The sequence below is a fragment of the Haliotis rufescens genome, unplaced genomic scaffold, assembly GCF_023055435.1.
Source record: "Haliotis rufescens isolate VD_foot unplaced genomic scaffold, xgHalRufe1.0.p SCAF_4, whole genome shotgun sequence".
Lineage (NCBI taxonomy): Eukaryota > Metazoa > Mollusca > Gastropoda > Lepetellida > Haliotidae > Haliotis > Haliotis rufescens.
In genome coordinates this window covers 10,745,619-10,767,721 of record NW_025964112.1, presented here as the reverse complement: position 1 = coordinate 10,767,721, position 22,103 = coordinate 10,745,619, and the positions used below count along the sequence as shown (strand labels likewise).

The window sequence follows — 22,103 nt, the reverse complement described above, 5'->3', positions numbered from 1 at the left end:
GCGTAAGCTTACTATCAAATGTAGCATTATTCAATGTACAGATAACATTGCCCCACATTCTGCCCATTCTGTTGTGACTACTATTTCACTGAAAAAACAATCCGACGTTTATTTATATTCTAAATGTTTTGTTTGTTTGTTGTTTAACGCCACACTCAGCAATATATATCGGCGGTCTGTAAATAATCGAGTCTGTACCAGACAATGCAGTGACTGACATCATGAGCATCGAATTGCGCAATTGGGATATGATGACATGCATCAACTAAATCAGCGTGCCTGACCACCCGATCCCGTAAGTCGCCTCTTACAAGAATAGGTTGCTGAAAACCAATTCTAACCCGGAATCTTCACGGGACCCTTTTAACCAAATAGGTCGACTCACCCACACCTGTTACCTTTACATTTAATGATGCTTTTTGTTAAGAGGCAGACGTGGGGATATCCAATTTTTTGTCAAACACGAACTTTCTCGATAAATATGCCATTCCCAGTTCTTGAATATTTATCGATAACCTTTTTCCGCGTGTCAAGTGTTATATTAGTATGTTCGCTACTTAAGACAGAGACCGAAGTTATCTTAAACTGACATATAGACATCAGATACATCGATGGCATCTATTTAACCAGAGTTAACTTCCAAGTTCTGACAAATCAGAATCAAGTAGAAATCTTTGGAACATTTTCACTGATGATGGGAACTTTAAGAACTCCACTAACTGTACTTAAGAATTGACTTTCACTTTGTGTGAGACGGTCAATGTCAGCCTACGCACGGATCGAGTCGATACTGCATTTCTTCGTTTGTTCATTAGGATTGGCCGTAGCGAGGATATTCGTGAACAATCATGCAGTCACGCTCTCTGACATTTCTCAATAAATACTGAAACGCAGAGACCAAGAATATAAGTTCTAAATGATCAGAGAGAACGTTTATGCATGATTTCGTTCTAGGGAATTCCCAGGGGTTTCCCCAGGAATGTGGAAGTAGTCCGTCAGTTCTTACGTCATTTCAAGAACACGGTCTCGTGAAAAACGTATGAACGTCAAATTATGTCGTTCATACACTTATGAACGTCAATTTCGCGGTCATGTGACCGACCTCTCGTCCAATGGACAAGCAGTATATCGTGTAAACTTCAAATAAAAAAATTATATTGACTTGATCACCCATTCCATTTTTTTTAACGTCAGAAGCCGGACTTCAGAACAACCCGATAACAAATCTTGAGTTCGAGCTCGATCTAATATGAAGTATTGTATGTGGGTTTATTTCGCCCGCCCATTTAAAAGATCAAGAACCAGTCACGAGCAGCCAGCCAAGACAGGTTTAATATTTCCAGAAGCTTGCATATGAAGAAGAGTCCATGACAATTGCTTTTGAATGAAATTATTTTTCTTGAAGATACAGAATATCCACCAACCTGTACTTAATTTATCTCAATGAAATTATTTCACTTATTGACACATTGTGTGTTAGACTTTTCAAACAATTAAAATATGATGTGAATTTTGCCATGCAGGTGATATATGTGTATTATGCCACACCATTAAAAAGATATTTGACACACATTTACATATTTGACACACGTGTTGGTGATTAAAAGAACACATCATCCTCAAATTCATCACCAACTTCATCCCCACACTTTATCTCCACGTTTTCCACAGTGCAATGTGCACGATTTGGGCATATATCACGAGCCTCTGCGTAGTCCAGAAATGAATTCTTCACTTCTGAATGACCGGGATGACACTGTCCTGTAAAATAGTAATTCTTCGGCATCCTTAATGGCTCGCCATACTCACGATCTGAAAATTAAAAAAAATGTCTTTTGATGATATTCCTTACAAAAAGAACTTTCTACCCTAAATCTGTGATATGGTGGCCTAGTCGTCCAAGGCGCCGCGCAGAGTTGCGCCCCTTTACGTGTCAGAAAAAGATGATTGTGGGTTCGAATATCGGTTCGCCCTGATTATGTGTCCAGATTTGTCAGCTCCATACCCATGCTCGTACGTTTCAACACAAGCGGAATCCGTCTAAGACCAGCATTACTTCGGGCTTTCCTCCCACATCAAACTGACGCGCCGTCACCTAAATTCGTGGATAACCTTGATTCGTGGATCGCGGTAATTATCGTGATATCTCGTTAATTAAGTCTCGTATGACGTCACACAGCGGTACTTTTGATGTACACACACTTCCACGCCTTGCTGACAAAAATGTTCCGAATCGAAGCATTACACGTAAGTACAGAAAAACCAAATGTCCAACACTGAGATAAATAGCCCTAGATCACAAATACCAAATTTCATATTTACAAAACATCAAATAAAATATATACTGTAAGCACCACCCTTCTCATCTCTCGTCGTCTGCTTGTCTTGATGTCAATAAACATAAGTCTCGTGACTTCAGGTGCGGCCGTCTGTTAAAATTATAAATATATGGAAACATTTTCGGGCCATCTCGTTTAGCTTTTTTTCATTTTCATAGAGTTCACCGACGCTTTCGCGACAGGGATACAAAAGTTATTCGCCTACAGCTTTGACCAATGCTTACTTGGAAGTCAAAAACAATAAAGTTGCAGTTCATAGAGCGGCATTAAACTTCTCTGTACCCGAGCAAACACTGAGAGAAGGGTTAAAAGGCAAGATCAATGTTGACACTGTTAAGTCAGGTGCAACTCCATTTTTTTTATGCGGAGCAGGAAACTAGACTTGTTAACCATGTAACATACATTGCATCCATCGGATACGGATATACCAGGAAAGAGGTTGTCCAATTAGGGTCTAACTTTGCTTGTCAGTAAGGAAAACGTGACCTGTCCCATCCATTATCTGTCAAGTGGTTATATGGTCTGTTGGAGCGATGACCGGAGTTGAAAGTTAGAAGTGCCAAGTCTCTCACGGAACTTCGTGCCAAAGCAAGTTCAGAGGAATGCATCAACAAATATGTTGATGAACTTGCCATGATTATGGACAAATACGGTTTCCAATCAAGACCAGAGGAATCAACCAGTCCCATGTCGCACCGAAAATTGTTGGCTCAAGAAATTCCGTTGCCTACGAGATTTCTTCGGAGAGATCGTCTGTCGTCACAATTTTGGGATGTGGAAATGTTCTGGGCACATTTATTCCACCTTTCTTTGTATTTGCGGGTGCTAGGATGTGCAGTGAATTGCTTGAAGGCTGTACAGCGGGAAGTGACGGAACTGTTTCTGAATCGGGATGGTCAAATGGTGTTATATTCCAAGATTACTTGGACAGGCATTTCCTTCGATATGTATCTCCAGCAACGCCGAATAGACCTTTGCTTCTTCTGTACGATGGCCACAAGTCGCACATTTCTCCGTCTCTGATAGACTGGGCAAAAGATCACAATATTGTGTTGTTTGTCCTCCCGGCTCACACAAGTCATATTTTGCAGCCAATGGACGTGGAATGTTTCGGTCCGTTTACAAAAATCTATAATGCCGAATGTCAGAAGCTGTTGAAGTCTGGTGGTACCACAGTCAACAGATATAACATCGCCTCCGTAAGCCTGCAGGGCATATTCTGCTGCTTTAACGCCTGGTCACTTGCAGTCGGCATTCAGAAAGTATCTATCCCTTTTCGCCAGATATGATTAATAAATCTGCATTCCAACCAGCTGCTTTTATCCACGCATCACACGTTGAAGACAAGTCGCAGCAAGTACCAGCTACTGACGAAGTACACAGCCCACGTTCCAACTCTAACGTTGAGAAGGAAAATCTCGTCACTAACTTTGACCAAACCCAATTCTTTGTTGACCAGCTTCCCGTCATTCAGAAGAAGCAAAGAAAACCACGTAGATCTATCCACAAGATCGTTAGCGGCAAAGCCATAACTGAACCAGAGATAGAAATTCAAGTTAAAAACTATGTTAAAAGTTCAACTTCTAAACAGCCAGTACCAACCAAGAAACGACCAGCAAAGTCACATACATCAGCTGAACAATCTCAAAAGAAACATAAAAGTACCACCAAGCCAGCAGCGGGACCATCCGCTGCGATTAATCTACTATACAGCAGTGACAGTGAGGATTCGCCAATATCCGATGACGAAACATGTTGCGTGTGTCATCACTTTCAGCCCTCTGAACTGGCCCAATGCACATCACTGTTTTTCGTACAGTGGGGGCAGTGCATCTATCATGACTGTAACCACTGGGTGCACTTACAGTATTGTTGTCCAGTGCGCGTGCTTCGGACGCATGACACAAACCCATGACGCAAACCATCGGAAGAGTAGGACTGAATGAGGACACAAACTTACATGTAAATAGTGTACATAACTTTATTGACAAGATTCGTTTTGGAGTTGTGTGTTAAATAACTATGCTCTTCAACTGTTATCAGCCGACACAGAAATGCTGGTAGGTATATATTCGAATTTATAAAAAAAATATTACATAGTAACGGTACTGGGCTTTCGTACATAGCGATACAATAATCTACTACGTAATCCACGAATCAAGGTTACGTCACATTTTGTGTGCACATGAATGGCTGATGAATGCAAATGGCTTCGGTAAACAAACTTTTCAGTCACGAGTGGAATCTTCGTCATTTTCTTATAGTTTAATAGATGAATTAAATGATCAGTGAGTATACAAAACAAAATCGGACATTTAAACCACGAATTTGGGTGAACTTTCCTTATATCCACGAATCAAGGTTACGCGAGGGTAACTCAAAATACCGTATATATAAAAAGATTGGGATTTCGCTCCTTGTAACATGGAATTCTGTTTCTTTTCCCTTTGTAATCAGTACGAGTATAGTATACGTAAGACGTCATATATACAATGTATAATTAAAGCTTATATCCTATCTCTTTTCAACTTCCACAACAGGACATATCGTGTTTCTGAACGCCTGATACAGAAACATCCATTCCTTACCTCATGACGCGACATACATCTGACACCACATCTCATTTAGGTCTATCGTCTATTTAGTGGACATGTTTATACTTACATACACAATCTGGTACATGTTGGTTATTCCAAACACCATTATCTTGGCAGACGTATGTCGGAAAGGTAGGACTGGATGGAATATCATAGTCTTCGTTGCACTGGATCTGGCACATGAAACCGCCGCTCCATTTGTCACAAACAAGAGCGCCATTGTTAGGTGCAGGCAATGGTGGACATGTTGGTTCTACAACATAAATCAATGAGAGCGAGGTAATGACATTTTACGAAGGTATGAGCGATGATTGAAGCTTTCGAGGTCACAGACGCACTATCAGCCTGGACCCCTCTCCATTAGGGGGTCTTTGATAAATACGCATGATACTATTTGACCTCTCCCGTGGTCCAGTGGATAGAGCGTCTGCCCGCAGAGCTGAAGTTCGGTGGTTCTATCCCCGGTCCCTTCATACCAAAAGACGTTACTTGTTGTTCCCCTGCCTCGCGTTCGGCATTTAGGGGATAAAACAAGGACTGGAAGGCACGGAGTCAGTATACTGTGTCTAAATGGAGTATCCATGTTAAATTGCGGCATGGTATCTCAGTGGTCCAACACAGACGCGCGCGCGTAACGCAACGTTAACACCCATTCCACCTCACATTTCACCTTTGATAGGATTATTTGTGAAAGTAGGTTATGTAGTGCTTGTTCTGCCCGATGGAGGTTTGTGAAATTACTATTCATTACACGCATGGTTTGAAACTGTTTGAATAAACGCTAAAACGTGGCTTCAATTAATATATACACATACTGTGTTTTCAATGTAGAGCTAGGTTACCTGTAGATTTAACCGAGCTAAGTTGAATTTGGAACTGACCACGTATATAAAAACACCAAGTTGCAAGCCCTCTCTTTGGTCCCTTAAACTTGAAATATACTCTCTTAGTCGATTTCTATCGTGATTTCTCCCCAAAATCTCTTGTCACACTTACTTTGAATACTCTTGTATTGTAGTGCATTCAATGGCACATTTAATTGTTTAGATATGCCAACCGACAGTGACTGGGAAATAATTACTTTTTAAAAAATATTATCCTTCGTGGTGATCCGGCCGTCAAATCGACTGTTTCAATCAGAGGTGCTTACTGTGATTTGATTCCTCTGCTTGACCAATCAAAATGGAGTAATTTCCAAATTTTTGGTTTAATTGTAATTGAGAAGTTGAACTTTTCAATTTCAAAATAGCGAAATATATTGCCACACCTGCTGGATTAATCTCACAACCACAAGATATTAAATCGCGAGGCTGCTTTTCACTATTTGGCATTTGTGTCTCCCAGTAGAGCTTTCGAAAGAGTATTTTCCTACAGTACGAAATTCCGCCGACTACTCCAGCTATAAATCTCTACCTCTCAACGCTTCCTTATGTAAGCCTATTTATGTTAATTGTAAAAATTGTTTCTTAGCGAGCCAGTCATCCAGAAATCTAATCTATCTATTCATAAGTAGAGTTTTCGAAATGAAGTGGGACCCCAACATTAAGCCGCTACTTCTTTAAATGAGTGAGTAGGGTTTAACGCCGCTTTTAACAGTATTCCAGTTATATCGCGGCGTGTCAGCTTAATGTGGGAGGAAAGCCCAAAGTGATGGAGGTCTCAGACGTTTACCACTTCGTTGAAACCCACGAGCACGGGTATGGTGCTGACAAACCTAGAAACATAATCGGGGCGAACCGGGATTCGAACCCACAATCATAGGTTTCTGGCGAATCGCGGCGCCTAAGACGACTTGGCCATCCGTGCCCCCCTTTTTTAAATGAATAAACACATTTAGCAATTGTTTGCTTATCATATATTGACTGTTGTAAATAGAATTAACAAACAACAACAACAACGTATTTCAACGGTGGCCCATATCCGCCACTGGTGAGATCATTTTTCATTGTATGCCTCTAAATTGTATCTTGTGGCCGCCAGATACTTCCACTGGTGAGATCATTTTATGATAATATAAAGGTATACAGGGAAAAATTATCTCTCCAGTGGAAGTATTTGGCGGCCGCCAGATAAAATATAGAGGCATACAGTGAAAAATGATCTCACCAGTGGCGGGTATGGGCCACTGTATATTTCTGTTATACAATCAGTGAAATGCAAAGCAGTACCTTTCACAAAGCATTTGCTGTTCAAGTAATATCCTTAATCCCCGATGCTACGAAAGTTATAATCAGTAGCCTTTCTTGGTTGTACTTACTTTTACACTGTGGCTCTCCATCTCCATCTCCATCCCAGTAGCCAGTATAGCCACTTGCAGGCCGGGTGCATCTGATGAAACGAGTCCCAATCAGGTGGATGGCCATTGGGCACTTGAGCTTACACACCATACCCTCCGTGTAAACTCCTTTGCAGGATGTCTCCAATAGCTTATCAGATAACACTGGATATGGGCAGTAGATAGCTGTGCCAGACGAAAATCATTGTAATATTTAAGTATTCTTCATAATTAGAAACACGTCACATGAAGCACGTAAATAAAAACTACTTTAAAACCTTAGATATTCCACTCAAAAGAATGGTCAGGTTCGCTGACTTGGTTGATGCATGTCATCGTATCTCAACTGCGTGGATCGATGCTCATGATGTCAATCACTGGATTGTCTGATCCAGACTCGATTATTTACAGACTACCGCCATATAGCTGGAATATTGCTGAGTGTGGCGTTAAACAACAAACAAACAAACTCAAAAGAAAATAAGAACAAACCCATTCTTTCATATTACTGCAGTAAATCTGTCATCGCGTGACAGATTAACTAATATAGTAAAATGAAAGAATCGGATGGTCCTTAGATTCTTTTGGAGTAGTATATAATCAAGTCAATAGTTATTATTAAACAACAGCCCTTTTAGAATCTCCGTTCTTATTGGTCTGTATTGAATCTACGAGTCAGCCTCGTATGAAGCTCTGGTGATACCTGTGGTTTCTCCAAAGGCAATTGACGTATTTCCAAATATACCGCTGTACACCCGGCAGTGAATGGGTAGCCGGTAGGATGAGATGGTAATGGTCTGTTAACCTTCCTGCGCCTTACAGGCCGCTTCGGTTGTATAATCGCCGGGATTCGAACCCACGCTCGTTAGTTTCTGGCGTGCCAAAGGGACGCAATTCTGCAAAGCGAATTGTAGCGCTTTACATGACTGGGCCACCCGTACCCCCTTGAAGAAAACGTTACCACTGGCGAAGAGTCGTGGCGTCGGCTAAGGCCGTCGACAACACAAAATCGCCGTCCGAATGCCTGCTTTCGTGTAAGTTTGTTGTTTAACGCCGCACTCAGCAATATTCCAGCTATATGACGGGGGTCTGTAAAATAATCGAATCTGGACCGGACAATCCAGTGATTGACATCATGAGCATCGATCCACGCAATTGGGATCGATGTCATGTATCAACCAAGTCAGCGAGCCTGACCACCCGATCCCGTTAGTTGCCTTTTAGGGCAAGTATGGGTTGCTGAAGACCTATTCTACCCCGGATCTTCATGGGTCCGCGTAAGTAACAGAGCGGTTCTCCGCACCGGGAACATTGGCCACTCGGCCCCGGTGTGCGTTCTGAGACAATATTTTAGTAATATGAGGGCATGACTGTAAATAATCGAGTCTTGACCAGACATCCAGTGATTGAAATCATGAGCAAAGTTCCACGCGGTTGAGGTACGACATGCTTCAACCAAGTCAGAGCGAATGATCATCTGATCCTGTTAGTTGCCTCTTACGACAAACATGGGTTGCTGAGGACATATTCTAACCCGCATCTTTCTTTCCGAATTTTCAAAGTAAACTGGAAATATCATATAAGAGGTAGTAAACTTTTTCATTCAATGCTTTTATGTACCCACGTTTACTGTATTCTGAAGATGGCTGAAAAAGCGTTGATTTCATAGCAATCCCAAGGGTGAAATCCTTGGCTATTCACCCCGAAGACCCTTGTTCGCAATTCGCTTTCCAAAGTGGGTATTGAACTGTGCGTGAAGAAATTTTGACATTTCCAGTTGACCAAAAAGGCTCCTTAGCCTACCCCTCCTTTAATTTTCACCCAAATGTGTTGTACTTACGTATTTCAGGCATTCCTGCCCACTTCCGAAATAGATGCTTGACGCGTTCCTCAATACGACTGTTAAGTCCACTGTTCAGTGTTTCCATATCCCGTCTTTGTTTGTCCCCAATAGCACCTACTTTCTGTTCAGTAATTTGTAGCATTTGCTGAAAATAACTAAACATTCTTCTCTCTTCTTTTGCGTGGCAACAAGACTGCATCACTGCCAGTACAGCAAAACAGAGAAGCGGAACGCTCAACTGAAACCCCATGGTGAACGTTCTGACAACCAGAACCGTGTCTGTTAAATAACAGGCATACGCGCCCTCTAGGTCAGAAACAGAGTCGCTGAATGGTCGTTTGATTGGCAGAAATATAATCTGGCTATTCATGAATATTCATGATCCATGGAGCTTTCGTTGTAGGTACACAGTTCCTTCTTTTTCTGTTAAATGTCAGTGTGGAGAATTAATCCACACCACTGTGTTCTATTCCGATTAAACAACAATGCATGATTACATTTAAGTTTTAAAGGACAACCAAATTATTTTCCAAAATATGGGACATTTTCATAATTAAAACACTGAAGTAGCAGTTTCCTTACTTCTTGCACAATCGCATGGGAATAGGGCTTTCATTAACATCAAACGGGTAGATGCTGTCATATTAGCAACAACACAATTATTAGGAAGTTAAATTCTCCATGAATTGCTCGCTTTTGCTTCGTTACAAATCCTTTGAAGCAAATTGAAGCTATTGAGAGATTTTAGATGGAAACCAGTTTGTGTGTCAGAATGTCTCGGAACATATTCACGAAATAAAGTTAAAACACAATTATCCCTGTGTTTAATTTTTTTATGAAATGATGACATTCCTTTTCATGGAAAGCTGGATATAATTGCTTTTATACATTTTAATTTTTTTAAGAGAGTATAATTTTTAAAACTGAGACCCCCTTTAATCAACCTAAGGTGATGGTGATATCTTCTTCCCAGCCGCCTCATTGACTCAACATGAATTGGTTTAAGACGAGACCTTAAATATAAACACTCGGCATTATTCCAGCTATAAGCCAGGGGCCTGTAAACAATCTAGTGTGGACCAGACAATCCAGTGATTAGCATCATAAGGATCGATCCACACAATTGGCATACAATAACATCAATACATCGACCAAGTCAGTCTCCTCTTATGGCAAGCATAGGGTTGCTGAAGAGCAATTCAAACCCGGATCTTCACGGTTCTAAACTTAAATAACAGCTGTGGTGGAGTCTGGTAACGCCAACATCATTACACTGCAAAGATAAGCGCTGATAAACTGCACAGCATGTCGCTGTGGGTCAGCACCATCTCATGAAGTAGGTCACACTATGATATTGCATCTATGATCGTCTTTCACATGACCCCTCACCTCATGCTGACTCACACAGTTATGTGATGGAGGAAGGTGCAAGTGGAGGATGAAGACGTCCGAGCCGAACTATACTCAACAACAAAAGTTCCTGTGACACCAATATTTTAGTGTATTTTTCAAACAAGTAAAGTTTGGTTTTCAATATTGCAGTACATGCATGGAATCAAGTCACAAAAACGCAACTGCTACAGAAAAGCATGCATTTCATGCAAAAGTTGACTTTTATGCAAGCCCCATGCCTTTCACTACCCAAGAATGGGTATAAAAACATGTGCGTTAACGGGATTCCATATGAATTGTTTAGCATCGTGCTGACAACCACTCAGAAAAACAACAAAATTACGCAATTATTCAACATTACGAAATGCCACGTCTGTCCGAAAATGAGCGCCTGCGAGCCATTGGTTTGCTTGAAGCAGGATCGAGTCAACGTGATGTTGCAAGACAATTTAACGTCCACAGAAACACCATTTGGTGTTTATGGCAACGTTGGCAACAGACGAATGCAGTCAGAGACCATTCTCGGAGTGGCAGGCCATGCGTATCCAATAATAGACAAGACAACTGGATTCGAACAACACACCTACGAAATCGATTCCAGCCAGCAACAGTGACTGCAAGAAGTTTCCCCGGCCTTCGACGAATATCTTCACAAACCGTACTTCGCCCCCTCAGATGTGCAGGGATTGTCGCCAGAAGACCCGCCAGACGTCCCATTTTGACAGGAAACCACCGTCAAGCACGTCTACAATGGTGCAGACAACGTCTACGCTGGGCGGCCATGCAGTGGGGACAAGTTCTATTCACTGACGAGTCTCGTTTTCACCTCAGCCACAGCGATGGACGGATTCGAGTGTACCGACGTCGAGGTGAACGTCAATCATTGTGAAGAAGATCGGTTTGGGGGCGGCAGCGTTATTGCATTGGGTGGGAATACAGCAAAACCGAGGACCCGTTTGATAGTGGTAGAGGGAAATCTCAATGGACAGCGCTACCGCGACGAGATCATCAGCCCTGTTGTGCTACCATTTTTGCGTCGTCAGGGTCCAGGCATTACCTTTCAACATGACAACGCCCGGCCTCATATTGCTCGATTTGTTCAGGATTCTCTTCAACAAAACAACGTGAATGTCATCCCCTGGCTGGCTCGCTCCCCTGATCTCTCACCAATCGAGCACATGTGGGATGGGATGGATCGACGTCAACCACGTGTTCCACAGACACTCCAGAACTTCGAAACATGCTTCAGCAGATATGGACAGATATCCCACAGGACTTTGTGCGACGCCTGGTCCATTCCATGAGACGAAGATAAACTTTGCATTAAATCTTATTTAGTGTCACAGGAACATTTGTTGTTCAGTATATGATGGGCTGAGTTGATGGAGGTGGTTGCTTACTATTTTTCAACATAATGCCCTCCGAGGTCCACACACTTCTGCCAAAGATACAGGAGTGTCTTGATCCCTCTAACGCAGAAGGCTTCCTCTTGGTGGTTTAAACACTTCTCCATGTCAGACATGACGGTGCCAGACCTTGTGTAGTATCTTCTAAAGAAATATATAAAGCTACTTTTAGCTTTAGGACAATTGAAGCCGTTAGCAAGCGACCATTTATGGATTGTTAGACCTGATTATAGCTGTTTTTTAATAATTTTCATATTTTTAACCACGACAAAAACATTTAAATCTTTCATGAAAGATCGTGAAGATCCGGGTTAGAATTGGTCTTCAGCAACCCTTTCTTGCCGTAAAAGGCGACCAACGGTATCGGGTGGTCAGGCTCGCTGAATTGGTTGATGCATGTCATCGTATCCCAATTGCGTGGATCGATGCTCATGATGTCAATCACTGAATTGTCTGGTCTAGATTCGATTATTTACAGACCGCCGTCATATAGCTGGAATATTGCAGAGTGCGGCGTTAAACAACAAACAAACAAACAAATAAACAAACTTTCCATAAGGTATAGGTTTACGAAATGGAAATTGAATTATACGAAATGCATTTCTTTCAGAGTCCGTCCAATATGTCATTCATCAAAGACAAGACATGTATTTAACACAAACCATTTAGGTTAACTATATACATGTACTCTTTTAAACCTTGGCGCAGTATGCATATACAAATTTAAGTGACATATTACAGTTTCATTTTTCAGTAACATAGCCTACATTCACATCACTACACATGTTGCTATATATACTACACGCCGCTTCCTCATGTTGTCAGTTGGAAGATTCTATTCGGAAAGTGTAATGTTATCATTTATCACGCAATATTGGTGGACACATGATAGACGACGTGTTTTGTTCAATTGATAAAATGTGCCCTATTCTCTTTGTCTATTTGTTTCCCAATTTGACAAACAAATAGTCAGTATTTCGTGATCAATGCTATTTGACGGATGTTTGTTGAGACCAGATATGAAACAGAAAGGCGTGTCACATCTGAGAGTTGTGACATCAAAGCAGGTGACCCACGAGGTGTGCCCGGACTCCACAAAACTTGAAATCTCAATGGATGTGTCAATAAAACTGCTTCAGCTTTTCACTTACATTATCATTATTGTCGGCCTCGTGCAAACAGTCATCAGTGTAAATCCACCATCTGCCAACACAGGATGACCTGTGAAGTTCCGGGTAGAGAACAGCTCCTTAGCAAACCATGCTTGCCGTAACAAGCTACTGACGGGATCGGGTGGTCAGGCTCGCTGACTTGGTTGATGCATGTTATCGTTTCCCAATTGCGTAGATCGATGCTCATGATATCAATCATTGGGTTGTCTGGTCAAGACTAGATCATTTACAGACTGACGTCATATGGCTGGAATATTGCTGAGTGCGACGTTAAACAACAAACAACACAGGATATATCAATACAGATTGTTGTGTACATTATGTTTCCATCATGTTTATCTCAAAATCCAAGGATTATCATCCATAACAATGAATATGAGAAGATCATAAGCTGGTACCTTGATTGGGCTGAATGAAAACTGAAGCCGCTCCCAATCAAAAGATTGAATCTAAAATAAAGTACAAATTTAACCAATTCACACTTCAATATTTAAAATAAATTGCTATGCAAGCCACAAGCCACAAGCCACATTGATTTTTAATTATGTCTAGAAAATAATGACAGACGGTTCAGGTTTCCGTCAGGTTTCACCATCTTCACCCAACTGTGGCCATCGCTGACAACCCTGCGAAGCATTAGGGTATCAAATGGTAATGGTAATACTCAAGATGGATTGTTTGTCACCCTGTCACACTTTCCTAATTTGACGAGGAAATCTTCGCCGCACAGATCTTGGACAGAAATATGAGGATGAAGTATATTGTATGCTGAAATAAATACACTGAGAACAGATAACTACTGAATGCCAGCCACATGACAAACTCAATACAGTTATCTGTTTTTGCCTGTTTGCTGTTTAACATCACATTCAGTAAAACCCAGCTGTTTGACAATGCTTATGATATCAATAACTTGTTTGTCTGGTCCAGAGTCCATTATGTGCATGCCGCTGTGATGCCACTTGAATATTGCTGAGTGTGGCGGACATCATGGATCAGAGTTGTCTCCATTGGCCGTGTCAGGATCCACCGATCGGATCCGATATTCCTCATGAATTCGTTTTCAGAATCATACCAATGTTTGTGGGTTTCACCATTGTAGTAAACGCTGCACATTACGTTGAAAGGGCATATAAGAACGAAATTAAACCCAATTCTTAAACCCAATTCACTCACTTGTTGACATCAAAGTTTAATTTCTTCATGCCAAATTCAAAACGTCAGCGCCAGAGAATAATCAGTCTAAAATATCTGCCGAAACAGATTCCATATGGCGTAAAAGGCAAACTAGTAATTGCTATTATCTGAATGGATCCTCAACTCACACAATGTTAATTTATTAAAGATGTCAGTTAGTCAGCAAGTGTGAAAACTTCATATGAAGTTCATTGTATGTGAAACCTCTGTAATACAAAAGAAACTGGTGATATATTGCATTCCCTCTTCAGGACAGAGTAGACATCAGACCATCCAGAGGTTGAACAGGGTTTGGTTCCACAAAGCGATCTTAGCGCTAAACATTGACTTACGTCAGTTTTGTTTGTTTGTTTGTTGTTTAAAGACGCACTCAACAATATTCCAGCTATATGACGGCGGTCTGTGAAAAATCGAGTCCGGACCAGACCATCCAGTGATTGATATCATGAGCATCGATCCACGCAATTGGGATACGATGACATGCATCGTCTAACCATGTCAGCGAGCCTGATCACCCGATCCTGTCAGTCGCCTTTTACGGCAAGCATGCGCTGCTGAAGTTTGTTGGCTGGTTTGTTGTTTAACGTCGCACTCAGCAATATTCCAGCTATATGACGGCGGTCTGTAAATAATCGAGTCTGGACCAGAAAATCCAGTCATTGATATCATGAGCATCGATCCACGCAATTGGGATCGATGACATGCATCAACCAAGTCAGCGAGCCTGACCACCCGATCCCGTACTTCGCCTCTTACGACAAGCAAAGTCGCCTTTTACGGCAAGCATGGGTTGCTGAAGACCTATTCTACCCCGGGTTTTCACAGGTTGACTGACGTCAGCAGTAGCTCTGAGGTCGCTTTGTGAAACCGGATGCCATGAAACATGGAAGAGGATCAATTGAGAAATGTATGGTCATGTTGACGTTGAAATTTCACATGGAATGGCTAACTACGCATCGTGATTGTTCAGAGGCTCATGTTTCCAAGTCGTGATTGCAGCCTCACAGTATCGACCAGGATGTTTTGTCACACATGGCGGTAAAACAAACACAGGGAATTAGTTTTATCTTTGTACGATAGCGTATAACACGCTGGTCTGTTTACCAGGGGTGAAATGTATTTCAGTGACTGTTATCTGCTATACTCATCTCCTTACATCCTGGTATCCGTGTCAAACAGCCAAGCGTCATACACACGGTCTCCGGCACAGGTCCAAGACGCCACAATCCGTGTCCTGGTGGCCTGTGAGAATTCTATGATTATAGGTTCAAATCTCAGATAGGTTCTGATTATGATTCTTCTTCTGTCAGCACCAATCCCTTTCTCATATGGTGGTGGTGGTGGTGGAATGGGGTTTAACGTCGCGTCCAAGATTATTGCACTTATATAGCGACGTGCATGTACGTGTGTGTGTTTGTGTGGCTGCTTGTACAAGTCCGGACTGATGCCGATTTATAGTGCTAGCCCACTGAGATACCATGCCGCAGTTTAACATGAATACCCCACTCAGACACAGTATACTGACTCCGAGCCGACCAGTCCTTGTTTTAGCCCCTTAATGCCGAGCGCCAGACAGGGTAACAACAAGTACCATCTTTTAACGTCTTTTGGTATGACGCGGCCGGGGATCGAACCCCGGACCTTCCGCTCTCCGGGCGGACGCTCTACCTCTAGACCACGGAGGCGGTCTTTCTCATATGGTAAATCTAAAGAGTAAATGGTTGAGACCTTCAGCAGTTCGGGCTTCTCTGCCACATTATGTCATGCTTGATATTTTGTACATAGTGTGAGTTCAAATGGGCGTTGAAACCTAACTCACTCCGTCATTATAAACTATCTCTTACACTCGTGACCATTACACTCTGTGGTATCACCTCATTGGGGGTGAGTTAGGAGTTAAATCATGAGTTAGGTATTACGCGGCATTAAAGTGTGTTTCAGTGATATCCCGCTATGTCAGCTTTAAAGGAGGAGTGAGTGAGTGAGTATGGTTTGACGCCGCTTTTAGCAATATTCCAGCAATATCACGGCGGGGGACACCAGAAATGGGCTTCACATATTGTACCCATGTCGGGAATCGAACCCGGGTCTTCGGCGTGACGAGCGAACGCTTTAACCACTAGGCTACCCGACCGCCCCCTTTAAAGGAGGACAAGATGCCCATTTCTACTCTTGGATGTGAAATGTGGTTTAGCACTTTGTTCCTTTTGATGTTTTACGTCGCACTTAGCAATATTCCAGCTAAATGTATATGTCGACGGTCTGTTAATAATCGAGTCTAGACTAGACAATCCAGTGATTGATATCATGAGCATCGATTAACGCAATTTGGATCGAATACATGCTTCAACCAAGGCATCGAGCCTGACCACCCGATCCTGTTAGTCGCCTCTTACGACAAGCATATTCGCCTTTTACGGCAAGCATGGGTTGCTGAAGACCTATTGTACCCCAGTGTATATCTCGAATGGCCAATACGACATCATAGCATAATGACCTCTTCAAATCTGGACTGATAGCCCAAGTAGGTGTAACCGACATGAGGTTTAATTTCATGTAATTTATCTAGACCTACCAGGATGTCCCACTTCTTTTGCATAATTATACGGATATAAGATCTGATTACAGGTTTATACAGTGTATGGGATAAGAAGTGGTATCACAGACTTGATGAGTGCAGCTTTTTCAATGATACCAACATGGCTTTGTAACCAACAAAAGACGATGTCACATTGGCCAGTAACAAGATCATTAAATAATTCTATAATTTCGTGTAAATGTGAATGTTCATATGTAATATTCTTAATGGCTTGAAGACAAGAAATAAAATATGAAAAATTGATTATGTTTGGACTGAGTATTTATATATTTGAGAGCTGTTAATTTTGCCTGTGATTCAGCTGTTAAACTTTCATTTGGTAATCTGGATGATATGGTTCTGGATCCAATGACAGTGGCGCAAGCAACTGCGTCATCATCCTCGGAGCCACCGGTAAATATAGACTTGTAAGTATTGTATGTGCTTCTTAATTGATTAATATATATTCTTGCTGATACGTTAGTTGATTGGTGTCTGATTTCTTTAGCGCCGTTAATGAAAGATCTACCTGTGGCTTTACTAGTTGCCACGGAGGAGTCGAGAGTATTTGAGTCGGAGATATGATTGTGAGATCAATATTTGCAGCAGAAATGTCAGGTTTTATTCTAATTCAAAGGAGTGGAAGAAGCGACGGTTACTTACAGTATAAGGTCTTCATGATGAGGATGAAAAACGCAGTCATACGCAGGATTTGATTGATTTGAATATAGTTTTGTGATGTATTGTAAAGATAATTTTAGGCGGCAGTGTTTAAGGGATGGCTCATCAGCTTCCATGTACAAACTCGATGCAGAAGATGTTCGGAAGGCACCCAAAGCCTGAGGCCTTGATGGTGGATAGAATCAAGCAATTTTAAGTTACTTTTGCAAGCTCCTCCATAAACGATGGAGCCATAATCCAGTTTGGAGCGTATGAGAGCTATGTACAATTGAAGGAGGGTTTTGTTATCCCCTACCAACTTTGCGTTTGAAACAACTTTCAACATGCCAAGTGCCTTTAGGCATTTATTCATTAAATATTTTATATGTGGTAAAAAGGTTAAATGATGGTCAAAAATAATGCCAAAGAACCTGGCCTCCTTTACAACTTTAATAGGAGTGCCATCTAAAACTAGTTCTGGGTCTTTGTGAGGCTTGTGCTTTCTACAAAAATGTAAACAATTAGTTATAAATTTAGAAAATCTAAAACCATTTTCTAATGAGCACCTATGGATTCTTTTAGGCATAACTGTTGCTGCCTTTCAATAGTATTCATATTCTTACTACGACAGGAAATGTTAAAATCATACACGAATAGAGATTCATCTATGGAATCGTTTGAAACCTTAGACAGGCTATTTATGTCTATACTTAACAGCGTTACAGACAAAATACTGCCTTGTGGGACACCCTGATCCTGAGTTTAATGATCAGACAGGGTAGATCCCACACGAAGCTGAAATTGTCTGTCTCATAAAAAACGGGATATGAACGGCCTCTCAATCCGAAGTCATGTAAATCTTTAAAAATACCGTATTCCCATTTTGTATCGTATGCTTTTTCGAGATCGAAAAAAATAGACACAGTATGTTGTTTTTTAATGATGTTAAACGAACTAGATGATCGATAGTACTCCTGTTTTTACGGAAACCACATTGTATATTTGTTAATAAATGACCACAATATAATGACACTTATGAAAAAAGGTCTTCTTCTCCAAAGGGCACTTAATCAATTTAGACATAAAAATTACTTCTCATATAGTACGACCTTAATTGTGACCTTGACCTTGACATCGGCCGCAATAAGTACAGGGACAATAGTTTTATCATTCGCAGTTTCTTCGATACTTTAGTCGTGCAAGGATCATTGGTTATGAATCATCATTGGTGCTCTATGCTAGACTTTGATTGAAACATGTTTTATTAACATAAAGTGAAAATAAGTGTGTAACTAAGTAGATTACCTGCTCTGTTTCTAAAAGTATTAACGATATTTACATTTACAGTAACATTCAGGAGACTGTAAGAATAAAACACGTGAAAAGAGTTGACTTAAATAGATTTGACAGAAGGAAACTATTATAGAAACGTATAGAAACTATTGCAAACCTGGTTTGCAAACCTGTCAAAAACAATATTTGACCACCAAAAAACCTTTCACGGCGTAAGCATAAATTGTATTTAGCATTTGTAGATTTCACCCAGACTATTGATTCCGTTTATCGCTTTAAGGAATGGACATGTACTACGAAAAGCTGGTTTACGAGAGAAAATGTTTACTATTCTAAAATAAAATTATCCTAATGACTGGCGATGAATAATGCTAAGACGTATGCACATATTCACTGCAAATTACAAGCCTAAAATATTGGTAACACTTACTCGGCAGTCAAAGTAGCTTCAACAAATCAATCTTCAGCAGTCTCCGAACACCATCTACCATGGAATTTAAAAGGGGGTGTCAGGTACACCTGCATTTGTCACCCTCAAATTGTAGTAAGTCGAAGGCTTTCCAACATGAGCAACACTCTCATTCTTGTATCATTATATATAAGCATTAAAACCCTTTCAATATTCATAAACAAAGCCACAAAACCCTGTCCATATCCAGTAGAAATCTCTGCATAAAGCAGAGTCGATTGTACAATTCCGGCTATATCATGAGAATGTGTTTATCATCAAATAGTAATGATACCAGGTGTTTGCGTAAAGGTGAGCGTATCCTGCCCCACCGATGGCATCTGTCAGAAACACGTCGCAAAAGACGAGTCGATTGTACGATTCCGACTATATCATGAGCATGTGCTCATGAATCACTATCCAATAGTGATGATACCAGTTCTTCGCGACATGTATCCTACCCCACCGGTGGCATCCGTCACAAACACATGCAAAGGCAAGTCAATTGTTCACCTAAAAAACATGGAAACATATGGTGCAAGTCAAAATATGAAATTGCATCAGACAAAATGTTTGTCACTGATGAGTCAAGTTTTTCAAATGTTCTTCACATGTCTACCATAAATCATTTTGAAAGCTTTACTTTGCTTGTTATACCCTTCAGCAAACATCTTTTGAGCAAGTTGGAAAGTTGAAGTCACTCTTAATCGTTATGCACATATCTGAATATGAAACAGATGAAGCGGTCTCACTGGCAGTGGGCTCTCGAATTTTTCCAGGACGTTAATGGTCCGAAAATGAACTCATTACAAATGAGATTTGAGCATACGGCACATGATAACATCGATGAAAGCATTAGATATATCACAGAGGTCTTATGCACGGCTGTTTCATATATGGACAAGAGTAATTGCAAAAGGAAACCACATCAGAAATGGTTTGATAGTGAATGCCAATTCCTGAAAAAAGAACGATGTAGATGTTTGAATAAGTTTAGAAAGTATAAAGACATTGAATCATTGAATAACTACAACCTTGCTATGAACGAATACAATTATGGTGTGTGAAGCGAAAAAGATAAATATTACAAACGTAAACAAGAAATTCTGGAGGAGAGTATTAACAATTCCAAACAGTTTTGGTCCACTGTAAAAAGTCTCAGTTCAAACAGACAACCTCAGAACAAGATTAAAATCTAATATTGGTTCAAACATTTTCAACAATTATTCTCCAATCCTAATGATAGAAATTTCAATGATAATCATTCTAACGAGGTGACAAGAGACATTCTCAATTCTCCTATTAGCAAGGAGGACAATTTTGACGGTATTAATCACTTAAAGAATAATACGCCATCAGGTGCATCAGACTTATTTGTTCCTTATTTCGAACTAATCTACAATATCATGTCAGAAAATTCGTACTTTCCTGGAAATTTGTCACTTGGCACTATTATTCCGCTTAACAAACAAGGAACCTTATTACTACTACTGTGCTTTTAAGTGTAGGAAAATGTCCACATGTATCATTATTACACATTTGGTGCTTTGGAGAGACACATTTGAAAAGGCCAACGAGGTACAATCTGGATTTAGACAGGGATTTAACACAATTGATAAGGTTTTTATTTTACAGTCAATTATAGCAAGATGTCTAACAACAAATGGTGACAAATTATAGGCATTATTTTTAGATTTTGCGAAAGCTTTTGACTCTGTTGATAGAGATAAACTCTGGGAACTATTTAAGACGCATGGACTGTTCTTTCTTTATAGATGAATAAGCAGAGCAAATCAAAGCAAACTATACAGATGGTATACAGATACACCCTGAGACTGTCAAGTTATTTCTTCTTTTGTACTCTGAAGATGTAGTAATGTTTTCAAGCACAATACTTTGATCACAAAAAGCAAATATTTGAACTAACATCCTTCTGTGATAAATGGAAGCTCTCTGTGAATTTTAACGTAGAACGTGTTTAACAAATTAACGAAATATGGGGATCCAGAAATAAATATGCTGTTGAAAGATTCATTGATATGCCGTGTAAGAACTTTCTCGGTTCTAAACCTAGCACACCAAATGTAAAGGTATATGGTGAATGAGGAAGATGCCCATTGCACATAGATGCTCATATAAAGGTTATTAAATACTGGTCTAAATTTCTACAGATGCCAAATTCAAGATATCCAAAGACATGTTACAATATGATGTGATTCTACGCATCGTCAGGGTCATTCTAAATGGGCATCGTGTGTCAAACAGTTAATTAATTCAACTGAGTATGTTTTCGTGTGGACTAAACTTCGTGTAGCTAAGCCAGAGCAATTTATTGACTTCAGACATACTTTAAAAGACACATACTTCCAAAAATGGTTATCTTCTCTATCCTTGTCCAATAAATTAAATCACTATTCGGATATCAAAACAAACTTAAACAGAGAGCACTATTTGAACTATAGAGTGGCGTTAGTCCGATTTTGATGCATCCCCTACGAAGATACTGCATAATTCAAAGAGAAGACATAATCTGTCAACTGTGTAGTTTTAATAATATAGAAGATGAATATCACTTTTTATTTGTTTGTCCATTCTATGTTGACATTAGAAACCAATTCATTAATGATTACTTTTTCAAGGATCCTCACATGTATAAGTTTTCTTACTAATGAAGATTAAAAATGCTGTAACAATTAAACATTTGTCAATGTTCATTTTCCATGCACTTATTCAACGACGTGATGTTATTTAACAGTTACCATGGCTATTGTTGTATAGTAAATTGTATAAATGTACCCTTAACTATTGTGTATACAGGGGGGCACGGGTGGCCCAGTCGTCTAAGGCGCCGCAATTCGCTGTGCAGAGTTGCGTCCCTTGGGCACGCCAGAAACCTATGATTG

The 22,103-nt window shown here is 40.5% G+C and overlaps 1 protein-coding gene across 1 annotated transcript; it reads right to left on the bottom strand.

Annotated features, from left to right (window-relative positions):
- Positions 1–1,310: 1,310 nt before the first annotated feature.
- Positions 1,311–9,343, bottom strand: LOC124125267. The gene is made up of 4 exons (XM_046488540.2): positions 9,052–9,343; positions 7,194–7,397; positions 5,004–5,189; positions 1,311–1,812 (listed from the first exon to the last, which is right to left on the bottom strand). The coding sequence occupies exons 1-4, from the start codon at positions 9,302–9,304 to the stop codon at positions 1,601–1,603; spliced, it is 855 nt and encodes a 284-aa protein (XP_046344496.2). The 5' UTR covers positions 9,305–9,343; the 3' UTR covers positions 1,311–1,600.
- Positions 9,344–22,103: the final 12,760 nt, after the last annotated feature.